Raw genomic sequence first — 18007 nt, 5'->3', positions numbered from 1 at the left:
TGATGTCAACAGTTGAACGTCATACTCATTGACAGAGGAAGGAAGATAGAATTATGTGGTTATGTCGCCACCATGTGGTAAAAAGGTGGAACAGTCTTTCCATAACATTCCCAGAAAGGGAATATATATATACAGTACAGGACAGGGGTATTAAAATCCTACCCCGGAGGTCCGGAGTACCGGCTGTCTTTTTGTTCTACCTGATAATTAACTGCACCCACCAGGTTTCACAGGTCTAAATGAGTCCCTGATTAGAGGGGAAGAATGAAAAAAGCACTGGAACTGACTTCGGGGTCCAGATTTGAATTTGAGAGGTATAGGAGATGAAAGAGGGCGGCAGGTAGCCTAGCGGTTAAGAGAGTTGGGCCAGTAACCGAAAGGTCGCTGGTTCTAATCCCTGAGCAGACTATGTGAAAAATCTGTTGATATGCCCTTGAGCAAAGCACTTAACCCTAGTTGCTCTGGATAAGAGTTTCTGATAATACATTTCTATTTCAACGACAGAGCTAAAATCAGAAAAGAGAGTGGCTGGATGCATGTTTTGGTGGTGTGTGTGTGTTAGACAGGAACTGACAACTGTCAGTTCTGAAGAAATCAAATGTGTGAGTGATGGTGAGGTCCATGTCTTTATGTACCTGGACAAGGGAGTATCATTTTTCACTCACTCCTTAACTTTCCATCTCTGCTTCTGCTGTCCTCTTTTTACCTTGTGCCCTACCCCGGAAATAACCAACATTCCTGGGTAAGTGTCAGAGCTCTGTGAGCAAGTGTGTGCATGTGTGTGACTAGTGTCTAACACTCTCTCTGTGTACATGTTTGCGCTTGTGTGGTTTGGTGGATCATGATTGTGAAAATGGTATGTTTGCGTCATCAACACACTCCTAAAGGTACCCTGGGGATACAGAAATATCCACTATGATGGATGAGAATGGGAAATGTTTAAAGATTGTAACAATTTGTACAGCAATTGTTATTTTCACATTTCGCTAGCAGATGAAGTATCATTTTGGTTCCCGAGTGGCGCAGTGGTCTAAGGCACTGCATCTGAGTGCTAGAGGTGTCACTACAGACCCTGGTTTGATTCCAGGCTGTATCACAACTTTCCATGATTGGGAGTCCCATAGGGCGGCGCACACTTGGTCCAGCATTGTCTGGGTCTGGGCTGGGGTTGGCTGTCATTGTAAATAAGAATTTGTTCTTAACTGACTTGCCTAGTTAAGGAAAGATGAAAAAATATGAGAGAGAAAGAGAGAGAGAGAGAAGAAGAAGAAGTTAGGACACACCTCTCTTGCCCCTCACAGCTTGGGGCAGCACATTTATTAGACACAGTTGTAAAGAAGAACATAGACTGTTAGAAAGAGAAAGGGAGTGGGATACGAGCTGTCAGAAAAGAGAAAGAAACAGAGAGCATAGAAAAATGGAAAACTGATCCCACCACATAATACATGCCCTACTCAGATCCATTGCTCTTTATCATCATCTTCATCATCCTCTAAATGCTGAATTGTGTAATAAGGTGAGTGGCTGCAAATCCCCTGAACTTTTATCTGGCACATACTGTATTCTCATTGTATGCTCATCCTCATTTTCTGTCTCGCTCGCTCTCTCTCTTTCTCTCTCTCTCTTTCTCTCTCTCTCTTTCTCTCTCTCTCTCTCTCTCTCTCCATATCTCTTTAATCATTCCTCATTCATTTTCCATTCTCTTTTCATTCCTTTACAAAACTTTACATTTCTTTCCTCTTTTCTTCATACATTTTCTCATTACATCAAGTTCCATCTCTCTGTCTCCTCTCTCCCCCTCTTCTCCATGTGTTGGTGACTCCTTCCTGGCTCTGTGTGGTTCTGTGTTCCTCGCTGTTGACCTAACTCTGCCTTGGTTCTCATGTTCACACATCTCTACACTGATCTGAGGTCTGCTTTTGAAATACACAAAAGCTGCTATAATGTCATAGTCTGGAAAGTAAGGTGTATTTTGTGTTCTCACATTCCCAAAGAACAGTTGTATTCTTTCTAGCAATTCAACCAGCATATAGTACAATTATAATACAATACAATTTTAGCTGCTTCCATTTCGGTTTTTTTCCCTTTTTTCTTTGTTAAAATAACTGGAAGAGGGGAAACTTGTTGCCCTGTTGATAGCCTGTCAAATGAGTGTGATGATTGGCACGATTTCCACTTCTGTGAACCCTTATTTGGTGTCCTTCCTCTCCATAGCTTGACAGAAAGTTAGAAACAGAACTTACAGCACGGAGGAAGACAAGTACAACGCCTTTGATGATAGGAGGAAAGGATTGTGCCAATGGTGAGTATCGTGAGAGAAAGAGAGAGTCTTTTGAAGGAACAGTGTTAACATTTGGCTTGTTTTAGCATGCCGTCTCAGTGCTCTGCCAGTATACTGTTGGCCAGGAGACCTAATGTGAATATTTGCTTGCCTGATTCTGTGGCATCACATTTTATGTGTGCTGCAAAAACATTGTCTACCGCAAGGAGAGAAGAGTAATAGAAGATAGATCTCTCTATGTATCTCCAATCCCAAATCAAACCATAATCCAACCCTTTGGCATTTGGATTCAATTGGTGTAAACAATATGTAATATGCAAAACAATCCACCTAACTTGGGTTCGAAGATCAAGCTCCATGCCACTTCCCAAATCAAAGCTTCATAAGAACAGGTCGAATTTCACCCAAATAGTCCTACGTTTCACTCTTTCTGTCTTTCTCTCTGTTCACCTCTCTCCCTCAGAATCAATAACATTCCCAATGGCCAATGACAGTGACTTCCTTCGTTCTTCCGACTCATCCATCTCCTTCGTTGATGTATTCAATGACACAGAGATCGAAGATGACATCCATGTCCTGTTCTCGAACAGCACGGTTGAGGATCCCAGCGTTGTGAGTAACAACGCCACCACAGCCGTTGGGGCCCTCATCCTGGGCTTGGTCTTCCTCCTTGGCGTTCCAGGGAACCTCTTCATCATCTGGAGCATCCTGGCCCGCGCCCGCCGACGCTCCGTCACCACCCTCCTCATCCTCAACCTGGCGTGCGCCGACGGCTCCCTCATGTGCCTCACCATCTTCTTCATCATCTATTTGGCTAGGCGGAACTGGGACTTTGGCACCTACATGTGCAAGGGGGTGTTTTACCTGTGCAACACAAACATGTACGCCTCCATCTTCCTCATCACGCTGATGAGCCTGCACAGGCTGGTGGCAGTGGTTTGGCCCCATCGAGTAGCAGCCCTGGCCAGCAAGAAGATGGTAGTGCGTGCAATAGTGGTGCTCTGGGTCCTGGTGTTCTTTATGGCTATCCCAGCTCTGGTGTTCAGGGAGCAGAGGGATGATCGTGACGAACGGAACAAAACCCAACGGGTGTGTGCCTCAGATCACAGAGTGCCTCAACATGTAAGTTTAAGAGATAAGTGAATATTACCTTAATAGTGGAGTTAGAGACATAGTATATTGTTCTGGTTTAAGTGCATTGTTATTTAGGATTGGGAAGAGGTCTATATGCTGATACAAGTACGGTCGTGATATGACTACTAAAATCATAAATCCTAGCCAATCCTACATTTTTGCTCGAGATCTTTTTATAACAGACTCATTCATGTTCAAATACGCCTGGTATTCCACTATGCTATCATTACATGTGTGCAGCTAATCGTTACCTCATTTTTCATGTTCAGTTGGTGTTCCAGTACACCTTTGAGACGGTAGTGGGATTCCTGGTTCCGTACGGGATTATCGTGAGCAGCTACGTCTGCATCCTGAGACGCCTCAGACAGACCAAATTCCGTCGCAAGGTCCGCAGTGAGAATCTCATCCTGGCCATCGTTGTGATGTTTGCCATCTTCTGGTTGCCCTATCACATCATCAACATAATACAGGTGTGTGATCATATGGGATTGGTTATTTTGACGTTTCACTCAGAATGTGGAGAGTAGCATAGGAAGTTGTACTATTTTACAGTGAAGGAATTAATGAACGGTTTTGCTCTGTGGTTGCCTCTCCTAGGTGGTGGCTGAGCATTTTGATGACTCTTCAACAATAAAAAAGAGGTAAGTGCTCACTAACTGACCCAACATTTTCCCCTTCCATTTTAATATAACATAAGCACCACCATACAATGATAGTAAAAAGACTAATGGCAACATGAACTGTATCCCTCCCTCTGCAGACTATATGGGATATGGCAGCCCAGTCGAGCCGTGACCTCCGCTCTAGCCTTCATCAGCAGCTGTGCCAACCCTATTCTCTACACCTTCGCTGGGAAGTCCTACATCAGAGAGGACGGCATGGCCTTCATGGCTCGCCTCTTTGAAGGGACATCTCTGGACACTGGGATAAGGAAGGGCCAGCAGACAACCAGGGACAGGAAGGGAAAGAGACTCAAAGAGATGTCTTTCAGTAGCACTGGGGGCAATACTGTGATGTAAGGAAAATAGACACTCATATGCAGGGTTGCACTGCACATGCTATCCACTCATCATGACGATGCACTCCTGCACACAGACTGCTTACATTTGTTTTATTGCTATATAGATCTGCTCCTCTACTTGCATATGGGACCATCTGAAACAATCGCTACAATATTCAGTGCACCTCATGTGAGACACAAGTTTCTCACTAGACCCAACTTCTCTGCCACAATTCTTTTGTAAATGTGTTTGTCAAATGTGCCTTTTTTACTTTTAATTCATTGCTTGTGCCGCTTGAATGTTTGTTGAATCGCACGCTGCATTCAACACCCGGCATTGACAGCCACACACCCAACAACCACAGCACTAGCACACAAACACATATTCTCAACCCCTGCCCCATGGAGAGCATCACTCCAGACACCACACAGCCAGACACCACACAGCCAGACACCACCCAGCCATACACCACACAGCCAGACACCACACAGCCAGACACCACCCAGCCATACACCACACAGCCAGACACCACACAGCCAGACACCACACAGCCAGACACCACACAGCCATACACCATACAGCCAGACACCACCCAGCCAGACACCACCCAGCCAGACACCATACAGCCAGACACCACCCAGCCAGACCCCATACAGCCAGACACCATACAGCAAGACACCATACAGCCAGACACCACCCAGCCAGACACCATACAGCCAGACACCACCCAGCCAGCCAGACACCACACAGCCAGACACCACCCAGCCAGACACCACCCAGCCAGACACCACACAGCCAGAGCAGCACACAGCCGGAGCAGCATACAGCCGGAGCAGCACACAGTCAGAGCAGCACACAGCCGGAGCAGCACACAGCCAGAGCACCACACAGCCGGAGCAGCACACAGCCAGAGCACCACCCAGCCAGAGCAGTGCACAGTCAGAGCAGCGCACAGCCTGAGCAGCACACAGCCAGAGCAGCACACAGCCAGAGCAGCACCCAGCCAGAGCAGCACACAGCCAGGGCAGCACACAGCCAGAGCACCACCCAGCCAAAGCACCACCCAGCCAGAGCAGCACACAGCCAGGGCAGCACACAGCCTGAGCAGCACACAGCCAGAGCAGCACCCAGCCAGAGCACCACCCAGCCAGAGCAGCACACAGCCAGAGCAGCACACAGCCAGAGCAGCACCCAGCCAGAGAAGCACACAGCCAGAGCAGCACACAGAGGACAACATTGTCATCCTGTGTGACTCCAACGACACATATCTTGATGGAAGACGGCTGTTCCCAAAGAGAGGAGTGAGGAAGATTTGATGCCCAACTATGCAGTCAGCCCTTGGGATCCTGGCAGAGCAGAGACTGAGACCACCGACTCACATAATCATCCACACAGGGACGAATGATCTCTGCAAGCAGGGTGGATGTAACCAAGGCTCTAACCAATATGTTTTATTTATTTTTACTTCAGTTTAATTTAGTAAACACTAAATTGTTGGTTAAGGGCTTTTAAGTAAGAATTTCACTGTAAGGTCTACAGCTATTGTATTTGGTCCATGTGACAAATAAAATGTCATTTGATTTGATGTTGATCTAAATTTTAGAGACATGGTTGAATAGGAACATTTCTGACACTGAGTTAAAAATCCAGGGTTACATATGATATAGAATTGATAGGTGCACTCGAGGTGGGGGAGTAGAAACCTATGTCCTCGATAAATGACTGTCTATGAAGATTTCACCTGAGATTGTCCCTCTACATTTAGAAGTTTTTTTGTTAAAATAACTCTACATGAGAACAAGTCATTGATGATTGGTAACATTTACAGACCACCAATGCCCAAGTAGACTCCATAAACAATATTATCACCACAGTAATTGAATGCATTGGTCAAATGAATGGATCATGTTAGGTGACTTCAATAAGAATCTGCTAAGGATTATAAAACTATTGAAAATATGTACTTTACTGAATTAAAGTACCAATCAGTCAATCCACAAACTCATAATGGGACTTTGGTGGATTGGATCTTGGTGACACATCCTGACTCACGATTCCCACCGACGGTGGCGCCCCCTCCTGCTCGGGTGGCGCTCGGCGGTCGTCGTCACCGGCCTATTAGCTGCCACTGATTCCCCTTTTTGGTTTTCCCTTTTTTTGGTTTTGTGCACCTGTGTTGAGTGTGGTTAATTAGCGGGGCTATTTATGTGAGCTGGTCCGCTTCCGTGTTGTGCGGGATTATTTCAATGTTAACGGTTCATGTTCGTGTCGGCGCTATTCTACGCCGTGTGTACTTTCTCCCCTGTGTTTGGGAATATTTTGTTTCAGTAGTGAGTCTACATTAAATACGCCACTACCCTGTGCTCGCTGCTTCCTGTGCCTCATTCCTTCACCACGACTGCCAATCCGTTACAGGATGATACATTCAGGTGTTCTTTCAGTGATCATTCCATCATCTACTCCATTTGGAAAATTAAGATACCTAAAGCTCCACCCAAATTGATTAATTTAAGACAATATAAAAATGTAATTATTGATTATTTTATTCATGACTTGATATCCATGAACTGGCAAATATTCCAACTAATCCCAACAGTCCAAAATGCATGGGATTACTTCCTCACTGAATTCACAAAGGCATGTGATAAACACGCGAAAATAAAGGAAAGCCGCACACTCTAGGAGCTCAGATGCAAAAATTTTAATAACCAACGTTTCGACAGCTAAGCTGTCTTCATCAGGGTATCGACTTCATCGAGGTATCCCACTCCCTTTCTCTTTCCTTTATTTTCTAGTGTTCTGCTCCGCTAGCCAGCACCTCGCCTTTATAGGTGTGCGTTTCTTTTTTCTAGAATGTGATAAACACGCACCTTGGAGAACAGTCAAAGTTAAGGGCAGTCACCTGCCCTGGGTTAGCTCTGACTTAATACATCTGGTCAGAGAAACGGATAAAGCCGGCACTAAGTACCGTAGTACCAAAGATCCAACTGACTGGGAGTCCGATAGAAAATGAAGAAACACCAGTAAAACCAAAAATGCAAAAGCCGCCTTCTATATGAATATTCTTAAAAATCCATAGCAGTTCTGGAAATACACAAATTACCTTTCAAATAGGTCATAGCTGCACTATGATCCCAAATATATAAAATGGTCTGCTAATGTTATAATGTATCACGTAGCAGATATACACTCTCAAAATAAGGCTCACTGGGCAAAAACTGGTTGAATAAATGTTGTTTCACTGTGATGACGTTGAATCAATGTGAAAAACTGATTGGATTTGCAAAAAGTAATTAACGTAAGGAAATGTTGTATTTTTTTCACCTAACTCCAATGACATGGTGACATATTTTGTTGATTTCATGTTGAATTCACGTTAGTTGACAACCAAATGTAAATAAAAACTAGACGTTGAACTGACGTCTGTGCCCAGTGGGAGGTGCTAGTTAGTTCCGAAAAAAGGGTTTTTCATTTTGTCCCTGCAGGCCAAGGTGCTCCTTTTGGGGCTGTGGAGGACCTTTTAATATTGGTTCTTTGAATAACCCTTTGTATAAACATTTGTATGTTTCTTCATTACACTGATAGAGCCAAAGGGTTTTCATTACACTGTAAAACAAAATCCTGGCTACTAGTTGCAATGAAAATACAGTAAATATACAAAACATTGCTGTATTTTTAGAGCTGGATTAAGGTATTACTGCTATAAGGGGCAGTATGCTGCCTTATTATGATTACTTGAAAGACAACCTCCCTTGGGATTTTCACTGACTTTCCTGCCAGGCCACCAGTTCTGTGGGTATTATAGATATTGCTAAAATATTAGAACCAACAGATATTTTGTCATTTGTCACTATGGTAGAACCCTTTTGGGTGCCACATAGAACCCTTCGATTTTTTAGAACTCTCTCACAATGAACCATGTTTTCTTTTGTCCCTGTAGGGGAACCAAATTGGGTTCTCCGTAGAACCCTCTCATGAAGAGCCCTCTGGTTCCAGGTAGAACCAATGACAGGTTCTACAATTATACTTATATGATACTTCAGATGCGCTTATGGCACATATTGTTAGGTACTCACATGGTACTGGTCGGCACCTTTAAGGATACATTTTTCTACCCAATATATTGTATATAAGGTACAAGCATTACTGCACTTTGAAATGTAGGTGAGGACAATGTGCTGGTTATGGCTCATTAGCATATTTGGGCGCATGGTCTAAAATAGGTTGTATTTGGTTATAAATCAAACAAAGTCCTATATCATGCTGTTTGCTACACAGCAAAGAATAAACTCCAAGCTGGCAATTTCAAAATGAATGCAAGTGATGGAACAATTGATTGTTTGAAATATCTGTGTTTAAAGATTGATTCTGACTGATATTTTGGAAAGCATATTGATTAGACTGAAACACCTGTATTTTGGAGCTGCCTTACTCAAGAAAGCAAAAAGAGACCATATTTGTATGCAGCTTTATTAACTCAATGAAAATGTTTTGACATTGTTTGCAAATTGATACGTGACACATATTAATTCCAAATAACATGCAAAACAGGAAACAGGTGGTGCTCAAAACAGATGGGTCTCTGCCCTGAATGACGGAAGAAGAACTGTCTAAGGTGCTTCTCCCAGCTGCCACTGATTCCATCACAAACAGGATCCTGTGATTCACAATAAGGTTTTGGAGTTCATCAACAATATGACGGGATGTGGTGCGAACTCTCCTTGGAGATGACTTCCTTCAGTTTCTTCAGAAACCTGCTGTATTCCTGTTAGATTTACAAAATCCAGGATTTGTTGTGTTCACAACATCTGTGATGGATTCAGCAGTCACTGAAGCATCCCTCATTTCAATAGTTGTGCTTCTTACAATAAGACAATTATCGATTGCCAACTCGACTGGAATGGGGGTCCCTGGAAGTGTCAATGTTTCAAATGGGTCCTCTGACCTGAAGGGTTTTGAGGAAGAGCTTGATAGGGAGGAGGTAGTTCTGGGTGGATGATACTCTAGCTCTTCATTGCCTTCACACTGAGCCATCTCTACACTTTCCAACATAGTTCCCACTATGTTATGAAGTTGGGTGAGCTTACCTGAGGTCTTCATCTCTTCAGACCTGGACATTTCATTCTGAACAATGACCAAGATCTGACTGAGACTTTTTTTTGGTATCAGCCATGATAGCAATGATTTTGGCAACTGTTTTCTTATGCTGAAAGAAAAAATACCCCAGCTTTCTCTTCAGACTCTGGACAAAAGTATGTGCTACAGACCACAGCTTAATCTCAGACACAACACCAAATTGTGAGTCTGTGGATATAGTCTGAATCTTTTGAACCCTGAAGAAGGTCAGAGCCTGTAGGCCTTATACTACCAGAGGACTGGTCTGGAACAGGCTTTACACACCATCTATGATTTCAAAGGCTGTTGTTTTTGTACTCAAGGAGGAAGTGCTGGGGGTGCCCTGTAAAATAACATAATAAATAAAAAAAATCAGACTGGTTGATGCTGACCCCACTGCGAAGTGACTTGGTGTTGTGAGAACTCACTGTGGTTGAAAAACATCTCATTGATTTCTTGAGGACTCTTCCCACTCATTGAGTGGTTTTCCTCTGAAATTCCAAATAACTCCATCTGAGGAAACGTACAAGCTCTGTAATGTTGAGGACCTAAAAGAAGATATTTTCTTTAGCCAGGCCATAATTGTCACGACTTCTGCCGAAGTCGATGCCCCTCCTTGTTCGGGTGGTGCTCGGCGGTCGACGTCACCGGTCTTCTAGCCATCATTGATCCATTTTTCATTTTCCATTGGTTTTGTCTTGTCTTCCTACACACCTGGTTCCAATCCCATTCATTACATGCTGTGTATTTAACCTGTTTGGGATAGGGGGCAGTATTTTCACGGCCGGATAAAAAACGTACCCGATTTAATCTGGTTACTACTCCTGCCCAGAAACTAGAATATGCATATAATTAGTAGATTTGGATAGAAACACTCTAAAGTTTCTAAAACTGTTTGAATGGTGTCTGTGAGTATAACAGAACTCATATGGCAGGCCAAAACCTGAGAAGATTCCATACAGGAAGTGCCCTGTCTGACAATTTGTTCTTCTTCTGTGGCATCTCTATCAAAAATACAGCATCTGTGCTGTAACGTGACATTTTCTAAGGCTTCCATTGGCTCTCAGAAGGCGCCAGAAAGTGTAATGGGGTGTCTGCAGTCTCTGGGCGAAAAACAGCAGGAGTTTTTGTGAGTGGTCAGGCTGGGAACAGTGACACTGGAGATGCGAGTTCGCGAGACGACTCCATTTTTTTCTTTCAGCCTTTGAATGAATACAACGTCGCCCGGTTGGAATATTATCACTATTTTACGAGAAAAATAGCATAAAAATGTATTTTAAACAGCGTTTGACATGCTTCTAAGTACGGTAATGGATTATTTTGAAATGTTTTGTCACGAAATGCGCTCGCGCGTCACCGGATTGTGACCTGAACGCACGAACAAAACGGAGGTATTTGAATATAACTATGGATTATTTGGAACCAAAACAACATTTGTTGTTGAAGTAGAAGTCCTAGGAGTGCATTCTGACGAAGAACAGCAAAGATAATCCAATTGTTTTTATAGTAAATCTGAGTTTGGTGAGGGCCAAACTTGGTGGGTGTCAAATTAGCTAGCCATGATGGCTGGGCTATGTACTCAGAATATTGCAAAATGTGCTTTCGCCGAAAAGCTATTTTAAAATCTGACACCGCGATTGCATAAAGGAGTTCTGTATCTATAATTCTTAAAATAATTGTTGTGTTTTTTGTCAACGTTTATCGTGAGTAATTTAGTAAATTCACCGGAAGATTGCGGTGGGTATGCTAGTTCTGAACATCACATGCTAATGTCAAAAGCTGGTTTTTGATATAAATATGAGCTTGATTGAACAAAACATGCATGTATTGTATAACATAATGTCCTAGGAGTGTCATCTGATGAAGATCATCAAAGGTTAGTGCTGCATTTAGCTGTGGTTTTGGTTTTTGTAACATATATGCTTGCTTTGAAAATGGCTGTGTGATTATTTTTGGCAGGGTACTCTCCTGACATAATCTAATGTTTTGCTTTCGCTGTAAAGCCTTTTTGAAATCGGACAATGTGGTTAGATTAACGGGAGTCTTGTCTTTAAAATGGTGTAAAATAGTCATATGTTTGAGAAATTGAAGTTATAGCATTTTTGAGGTATTTGTATTTCGCGCCACGCTCTACCATTAGATATTGGTGAGGCGGAACGTCTGTCCCTAACAGGTTTTAACCCTCTGTTTCCACTCAGGTCCTTCTCTGAGATTGTTTGTGGTTATGTGTTCTTGTATTTTGTATAGGTGTGCGACGGGTTAGTTTACCCATGTTTATTTTTATGTACGTTGGTTTCTTGGAGTTTGTTTTATATAAATTAAACTACTCCAGTTACACCAAGTTGGTTTCTCCTGCACCTGACTTCCCTGCCACCTACACACACGACAATGACAATAGCCTGGTCCGCTGCGGACTTGCCTTTAAAGCTTGTGGTTGTGATCAGGCGGCTTCTCATGTTGTTTATAAGGCTGGATAGGAACTGTTGGTGAGAATGTTCTAATTTTCACTGAAGGAGACTGATCCCAGTCCTCCCTCTTTTGCAGCCTCCAGTGTTTTTGTACTTGGCCGTTCTTGTAGTCCCTCTAAAAAGTGAATGCTGCGGTGGATCAGTTTCTCAAAGTGGTCAAGCCCCTGATGGCCTCCGCAGTGCATACACGTAGCCTACAGTTCGTCATCATTCTCGCCAGCGCCAGAGAGAAGACAGGAAAGAAACCACCATTTACCTACCTCTAGGTTATATATGTACAGATATATGTATATACCTGTACTTATTTATTTGGTTTTTCATTCTATCATTTTTCATGGAACGTTTGTGGTAATTAAATAGAATTTATTTAGAAGTTATCAGAATACATTTTCCAGGAATAGTTTTACCAGCTCCGTGCAATGCTCCCTCTAATTGTTTTCGTCACTGAGCAAATGTCAGGTCTGCTGAGCGCAAACTTGAAAGTCGTGAAAATTCTGTGCAACTTCCAGTGCGCATTTACTGTGAAAATCAAATCCAATTTTATGTGTCACATGCGCCGAATACAACAGGTGTAGAAATGCTTACCTACAAGCCCTTAACCAACAACGCAGTTTTAAGAAAAATACCACAAAAACATTTATAAAAGTAACAAATAATTAATGAGCAGCAGTAAAATAACAATAGCGAGGCTATATACAGGGGGTACCGGTACAGAGTCAATGTGTGGGGGCACCGGGCTGTACCCGCTTTAAGTTAGTTTTAACAGTGTTCAAGGAGGCTACTGTGGTTATGTGATTGTAATGTAGGCCTACCAGAGTGGCTTCCATCAAAAACAATGGAGAAAATGCATCCCATAACATTTTAACATCTGTTCTATCTTTCAGCCTACAGTACTAGCCAATGTGTGGTGTTAATGTAGGCCTATTACATTCCATGAGACTTTCGAAAGAAACATGCAGGGCTTGACACTAACCTGTTTATTCACTTGTCCTTCAGGCAAGGATGTGACTGAAAATGTTTTTGTTTGATGCAAGAAACCCCTTCACAAAACAACATTTATTCACAGAGAATCAGACAAATTATGCTACCCTCTGCCTATTAGCTACTTAGCTTATTCAAGTCTGTCTCATAATAAAACACTGCCCCTTTAAGACAATAAAAAGCTCTTACCTGACTGTCTTCTCAAAGATGTCTAAAAATGTACACGTTTTGTGCTCTTGTAGGAAGCAATCAGTCCCCCATTGCTGACACAAATGATCTATAACTGGGCTAATTACTCACTAACTAGCGAAGGACATGAACAAATGTACAAAGGTGCACACATTGCTACATGCAGCTCTCGCTTTGATCTCAAAACAAGTGCATCTACTCACGACCGCTCATGCTGTAAAAACAGTCCAGTTCAAAGTGAATGGCACAGATCCCCCATATGGCAATGGTCTATTTGCATATAGACCTACTACAGCTCTGATTGGTTATAGCGCACCGGTCTGTGTAGAGTACGGGCCTGAGTAATGCCTGTCAGTGTAATAGAATCCTACTCTGATGTGTTCTGCCTACAACAAAATCTCTTTCATAGTTAGTTTTGTTTTGGTATGTTGCTATAAAAGTGGCTAATATTGCATTGATTCGATCACAATTACTACAGTAATGGGAAACGTTGATAGTGTTAACTAATGGGGAAAACGCTAGAAAGTTAAGTGAAGTTTTCATGACTTCCGCCGAAGTTGGTCCCTCTCCTTGTTCGGGCGGCGTTCGGCGGTCGAAGTCGCCGACCTTCTAGCCATCGCTGATCCTCTTTTCATTTTCCTTTGGTTTTGTCTTGTCTTGTATCACACCTGGTTCCAATCCCATTCATTACATGTTGTGTATTTAACCCTCTGTTCCCCCTCATTGTCCTTGTCGGTGATTGTTTGTTTTGTAAGCTATGTGCAAGATATGTTCTGGTGTGCGACGGGTTTTGTACCCACTTGTATTATTTTGTATATTTTGGTTTTCTGAGTTTTTACTTATTAAACTGTTCCGTTTTATACCAAGTTCGATCTCCTGCGTCTGACTTCCCTGCCACCAGCACGCACCCTTACATAAGTTCAATCTCATGCTTCTTTGTGAGTGCTATTTCTTCTGTGCTGCAGTCCCAGGGAGCCGTGCGCTACTTAGAGGTAACAATGGCTCCATGTATTTTCAAAATGGAAAAAGTGAGGGATCCCCCTGGCTGTCACCCTGGCCTGATATTGCATATATTGGCTTCACTATCTAGCTACTTCCCTTCCTTCCCTCTCCTGCCAGACAGCAGTGCTTGCCAAGCAGGAAGGAAGTTGTGCCCCATGGTAGTGTTGTGTTCCTGGCTTGCAGCGTGCAAACTCGCCCAATTGAGCAGTAATGTTAGACTGTATCACGACATCCAGATTACTACCAATGCAATATTATGAGTTATATATTGTGTAGGCTGCTATGCTACTCAAAATAAAATCAAAGTAAGATGGAACAAATTACCCACGTAAACTACTGCACTGCGACATGTGATAAAGCTGCCTAGTGGGAAGCAACTACATAGCACTTTGATGCAACACCGTTGCAATGGTAATTTGTATCAGCTTGATGATGCATTTGCTAATTGGCATGTCACAGTGACTTCCAAATGGTGCCCAATACTAAAAGTTATTTCTCCATCACCCATCGAAATAAACAACACTTTATTTTGCAAGTTTTAACTACCGCCATGCTGATGTTATTGCCAGCTAACCAGCATAAATTAGCTGGCTGGGAAGGGCTGGGAAGGGCTCATCAGGACGACTGACTGAACCTAAAAAAAAAAATCTATTTTTTTATTAAGAATAATAAATCAATACAAAGGTACATGGGAAACACAAGTATACATAAAGAGTATACAAAGGACAGTTGGGCTAGGGGGTACAATAACCCATTACACAAAGACAATAAAACCTGTTCAACTCTGACCCCCTCTGGTGGTATTTTCTAAATTACGCATAAAATGTTATTCTACCCTCAAAGTACATTTTGGTTTCAAAACAATAAGTCCTACAAACACATGCTTAATACTGTTAGAAAGGTAAGAAATATGTGACTACTACAGAGCCTGAGATATAGCAGACCCCAAAAAGCTGAAACTTAGAGAATAAGATAATTGAAAGTCTAGGTTTTAGAGAAAATATGTCACCAATCACTGTTCCAAAAATAATTTTAAATATTGGATCTAATGGTGGCACACTAAACATGCGCAAATTCCCATTGAAACACAGTGCAATGATTGTGCAACGTGCCATACATTTTTCGTCTTACAGGAATTATATACACATGAGGAGAAAGCTGAAGTCTCTTCCTATCGATTGACGCAAACATATCCTCCATCTGATTCCCAGTTCGTCCAATAGATAGCAGGAGGAGAGCACATGACGTCTCTTAGCCACTTGAAACCAGTTTCGTCTGCTTTGGGTAGTGAGTCACTGTGCCAAAATGGCTGAACAGAATTTCAAGCCTGACATTTTAAAATGACCATAGCATTCTAAATGTTTGCACTTTTGGTGACTTGACCTACATTGCATACTCTGTGAATATGTCCATAGTGCATGATTAACAGTATGGCCTTTATGTGGGGGGGCGGTGGGGTGATTCTTCTGACATTGCCAGCAGTAAGATTTGAGTTTGATTTTCAAAAAGACAAGGCCTGTAGCTTTGAAATGCTATGTCACTATAGCTGTAGCTTTAAAGTTATGTTTAGTATCGCCCAAACTCACCAGGCACTGTACAGGGCCCAAAACAACCGCTCAGAGTTTAACATAAGGGACATATACACATTCATAATTTTAACAGATTTTTTGTTGGTAGAGTATTAAATTGCCTTAAAATATTGTTACATTTATTTTTGTAAAGTAAGACAACTTTTTGGTTGTAAATGTACCTTTGTGAATATTACATTTTGCCAAAATAATAATTAAATGAATTATGAATTTTTACAAATGATTTCTATCGTAGGTCAAAGAATCCAAACAGTAACTCTCTCCGTAATAGGGTAACATCTTCCTAAATATGATCAATTATAAATCTACTGATGTCTTGCCACAGATTCTTTACATGAATACAATGCCAAAATAGATGTAACACTCTCTCTGGGTGGTCGTTACAAAAGGTACAATTTGAGTTTGTCTTTTTAACATTTCATATAGTGGTTGGCAGAATAATATGTATGAATCATTTTAAAATAAACTAACTTGATTTTGTTAATAAGTAGGTATGTGTGAGGCAACATCCAAACAATTTTATATTTCCTATTGGTGTAAGGTATGCGTAACTGGCTGTAAGGGAGTCAGGCGCTTGAGAGCAGAATTTGGGTAGCAAACGGAGCCTGTTATTTAGGTCACTAAGAACACTAAACACAATACGGGTTGACATAACCCAGCGCAAACCAGTCTAACCACGAAACAATAAACAATTCCACACACAGACATGGGGGGGGGGGGGGGGGGGGGGGGGAATGAAAGGTGGATCGGCGATGGCTAGAAGATCGGGGACGTCGAATGCCGCCCGAACAAGGAGAGGAACCGACTTCGGCGGAAGTCGTGACAATTGGTGAGTCAACAGGGTTAATGGAAGGTAGGTTCTGAGGGTCAGGTCTTGACACGTTCCTGAATAATAAAGCATCACCTCTGGGAATGGGATCAAAAACGATTGCAAAATCTTTAGGTGTTACAGGGATCTTGTAGAGTGATAAGAATTCCTAATAAATAAGTTTAAAAAAACTGCATTTACAAGTTGGCTCACCAATAGGATATTATTTTGGAACCAACAGGGTTAAAATTTAGGAAGCCTCTAGACTTTTGATCCTTAGTAATGGTTATGCCTAAATATGTAAGTTCTTCTTTCACTGGAATACCACAGTATTTGTATTTATTATGGATCCCCATTAGCTGCTGCCAAAGCAGCAGCTACTCTTCCTGCTGTCCAGCAAAATGAAGGCGGTTACACAATTTTAAAAACATTACAATACATTCACAGATTTCACAACACACTGTGTGCCCTCAGGCCCCTAGTCCACCAATACCACTACCACATATCTACATTACTAAATCCATGTGTATGTATAGTGCGCGTGTGTGTATGTATGTATGTGCCTGTGTCAATGTCTGTGTTGCTTCACAGTCCCCGCTGTTCCATAAGGTGTTTTTTTATCTGTTTTTTAAATCAAATTTTACTGCTTGTGTCAGTTACTTGATGTGGAATAGAGTTCCATGTAGTCATGGCTCTATGTAGTACTGTGTTCCTCCCATAGTCTGTTCTGGACTTGGGGACTGTGAAGAGACCTCTTGTGGCATGTCTTGTGGGGTATGCATGGGTGTCTGAGCTGTGTGCCAGTAGTTTAGACAGACAGCTCAGTGCATTCAACATGTCAATACCTCTCATAAATAAAAGTAGTGATGAAGACAATCTCTCCTCCACTTTCAGCCTGGAGAGATTGACATGCATATTATTAATATTACCTCTGTGTACATCCAAGGGCCAGGTGTGCTGCCCTGTTCTGAGCCAATTGCAATTTTCCTAAGTCCTTTTTTGTGGCACCTGACCACACGACTGAACAGTAGTCAAGGTGCCACAAAACTAGGGCCTGTAGGACCTGCCTTGTTGATAGTGCTGTTAAGAAGGCAAAGTACTGCTTTATTATAGACAGACTTCTCCCCATCTTAGCTACTACTGCATCAATATGTTTTGACCATGACAGTTAACAATCTAGGGTTACTCCAAGCAGTTTAGTCATCTCAACTTGCTCAATTTCCACATTATTTATTATAAGATTTAGTTGAGGTTTAGGGTTTAGTGAGTGTTTTGTTCCAAATACAATGCTTTTAGTTTTAGAAATATTTATGGCTAACTTATTCCTTGCCACCCACTCTGAAACTAACTGCAGCTCTTTGTTGAGTGTTGCAGTCATTTCAGTCGCTGTAGTAGCTGACGTGTATAGTGTTGAGTCATCCACATACATAGACACTCTG

At 42.2% G+C, this 18007-nt stretch overlaps 1 protein-coding gene across 2 annotated transcripts; it reads left to right on the top strand.

The window, feature by feature from the left end:
• Positions 1-1216: 1216 nt before the first annotated feature.
• LOC115169506 (leukotriene B4 receptor 1-like) lies at positions 1217-4677 on the top strand. 2 transcript variants are annotated; one of them, XM_029725193.1, is made up of 6 exons: positions 1217-1516; positions 2215-2302; positions 2745-3403; positions 3685-3885; positions 4013-4056; positions 4176-4677. In XM_029725193.1, the coding sequence occupies exons 2-6, from the start codon at positions 2275-2277 to the stop codon at positions 4432-4434; spliced, it is 1191 nt and encodes a 396-aa protein (XP_029581053.1). In that variant the 5' UTR covers positions 1217-1516; positions 2215-2274; the 3' UTR covers positions 4435-4677. The 2 variants fall into 2 exon arrangements, with proteins under 2 accessions (XP_029581053.1, XP_029581052.1); XM_029725192.1 differs by lacking the exon at positions 1217-1516 and adding an exon at positions 1739-1960.
• The last annotated feature ends 13330 nt before the right edge of the window (positions 4678-18007 follow it).

The sequence above is a fragment of the Salmo trutta genome, chromosome 31 (genome assembly GCF_901001165.1).
Source record: "Salmo trutta chromosome 31, fSalTru1.1, whole genome shotgun sequence".
In the NCBI taxonomy this organism is placed as follows: domain Eukaryota; kingdom Metazoa; phylum Chordata; class Actinopteri; order Salmoniformes; family Salmonidae; genus Salmo; species Salmo trutta.
Note: the sequence above shows the minus strand (reverse complement) of the source record. Positions and strands in the feature narration are given on the sequence as shown.

Coding starts and splice junctions, on each gene's coding strand:
- LOC115169506 (XM_029725192.1), top strand. CDS start 1,883: ATGTTCACACATCTCTACACTGATCTGAGGTCTGCTTTTGAAATACAC. Junction 1,961..2,214: donor ATAATGTCATAGTCTGGAAA/GTAAGGTGTATT, acceptor TCCTCTCCATAG/CTTGACAGAAAGTTAGAAAC. Junction 3,886..4,012: donor ACATCATCAACATAATACAG/GTGTGTGATCAT, acceptor TGCCTCTCCTAG/GTGGTGGCTGAGCATTTTGA.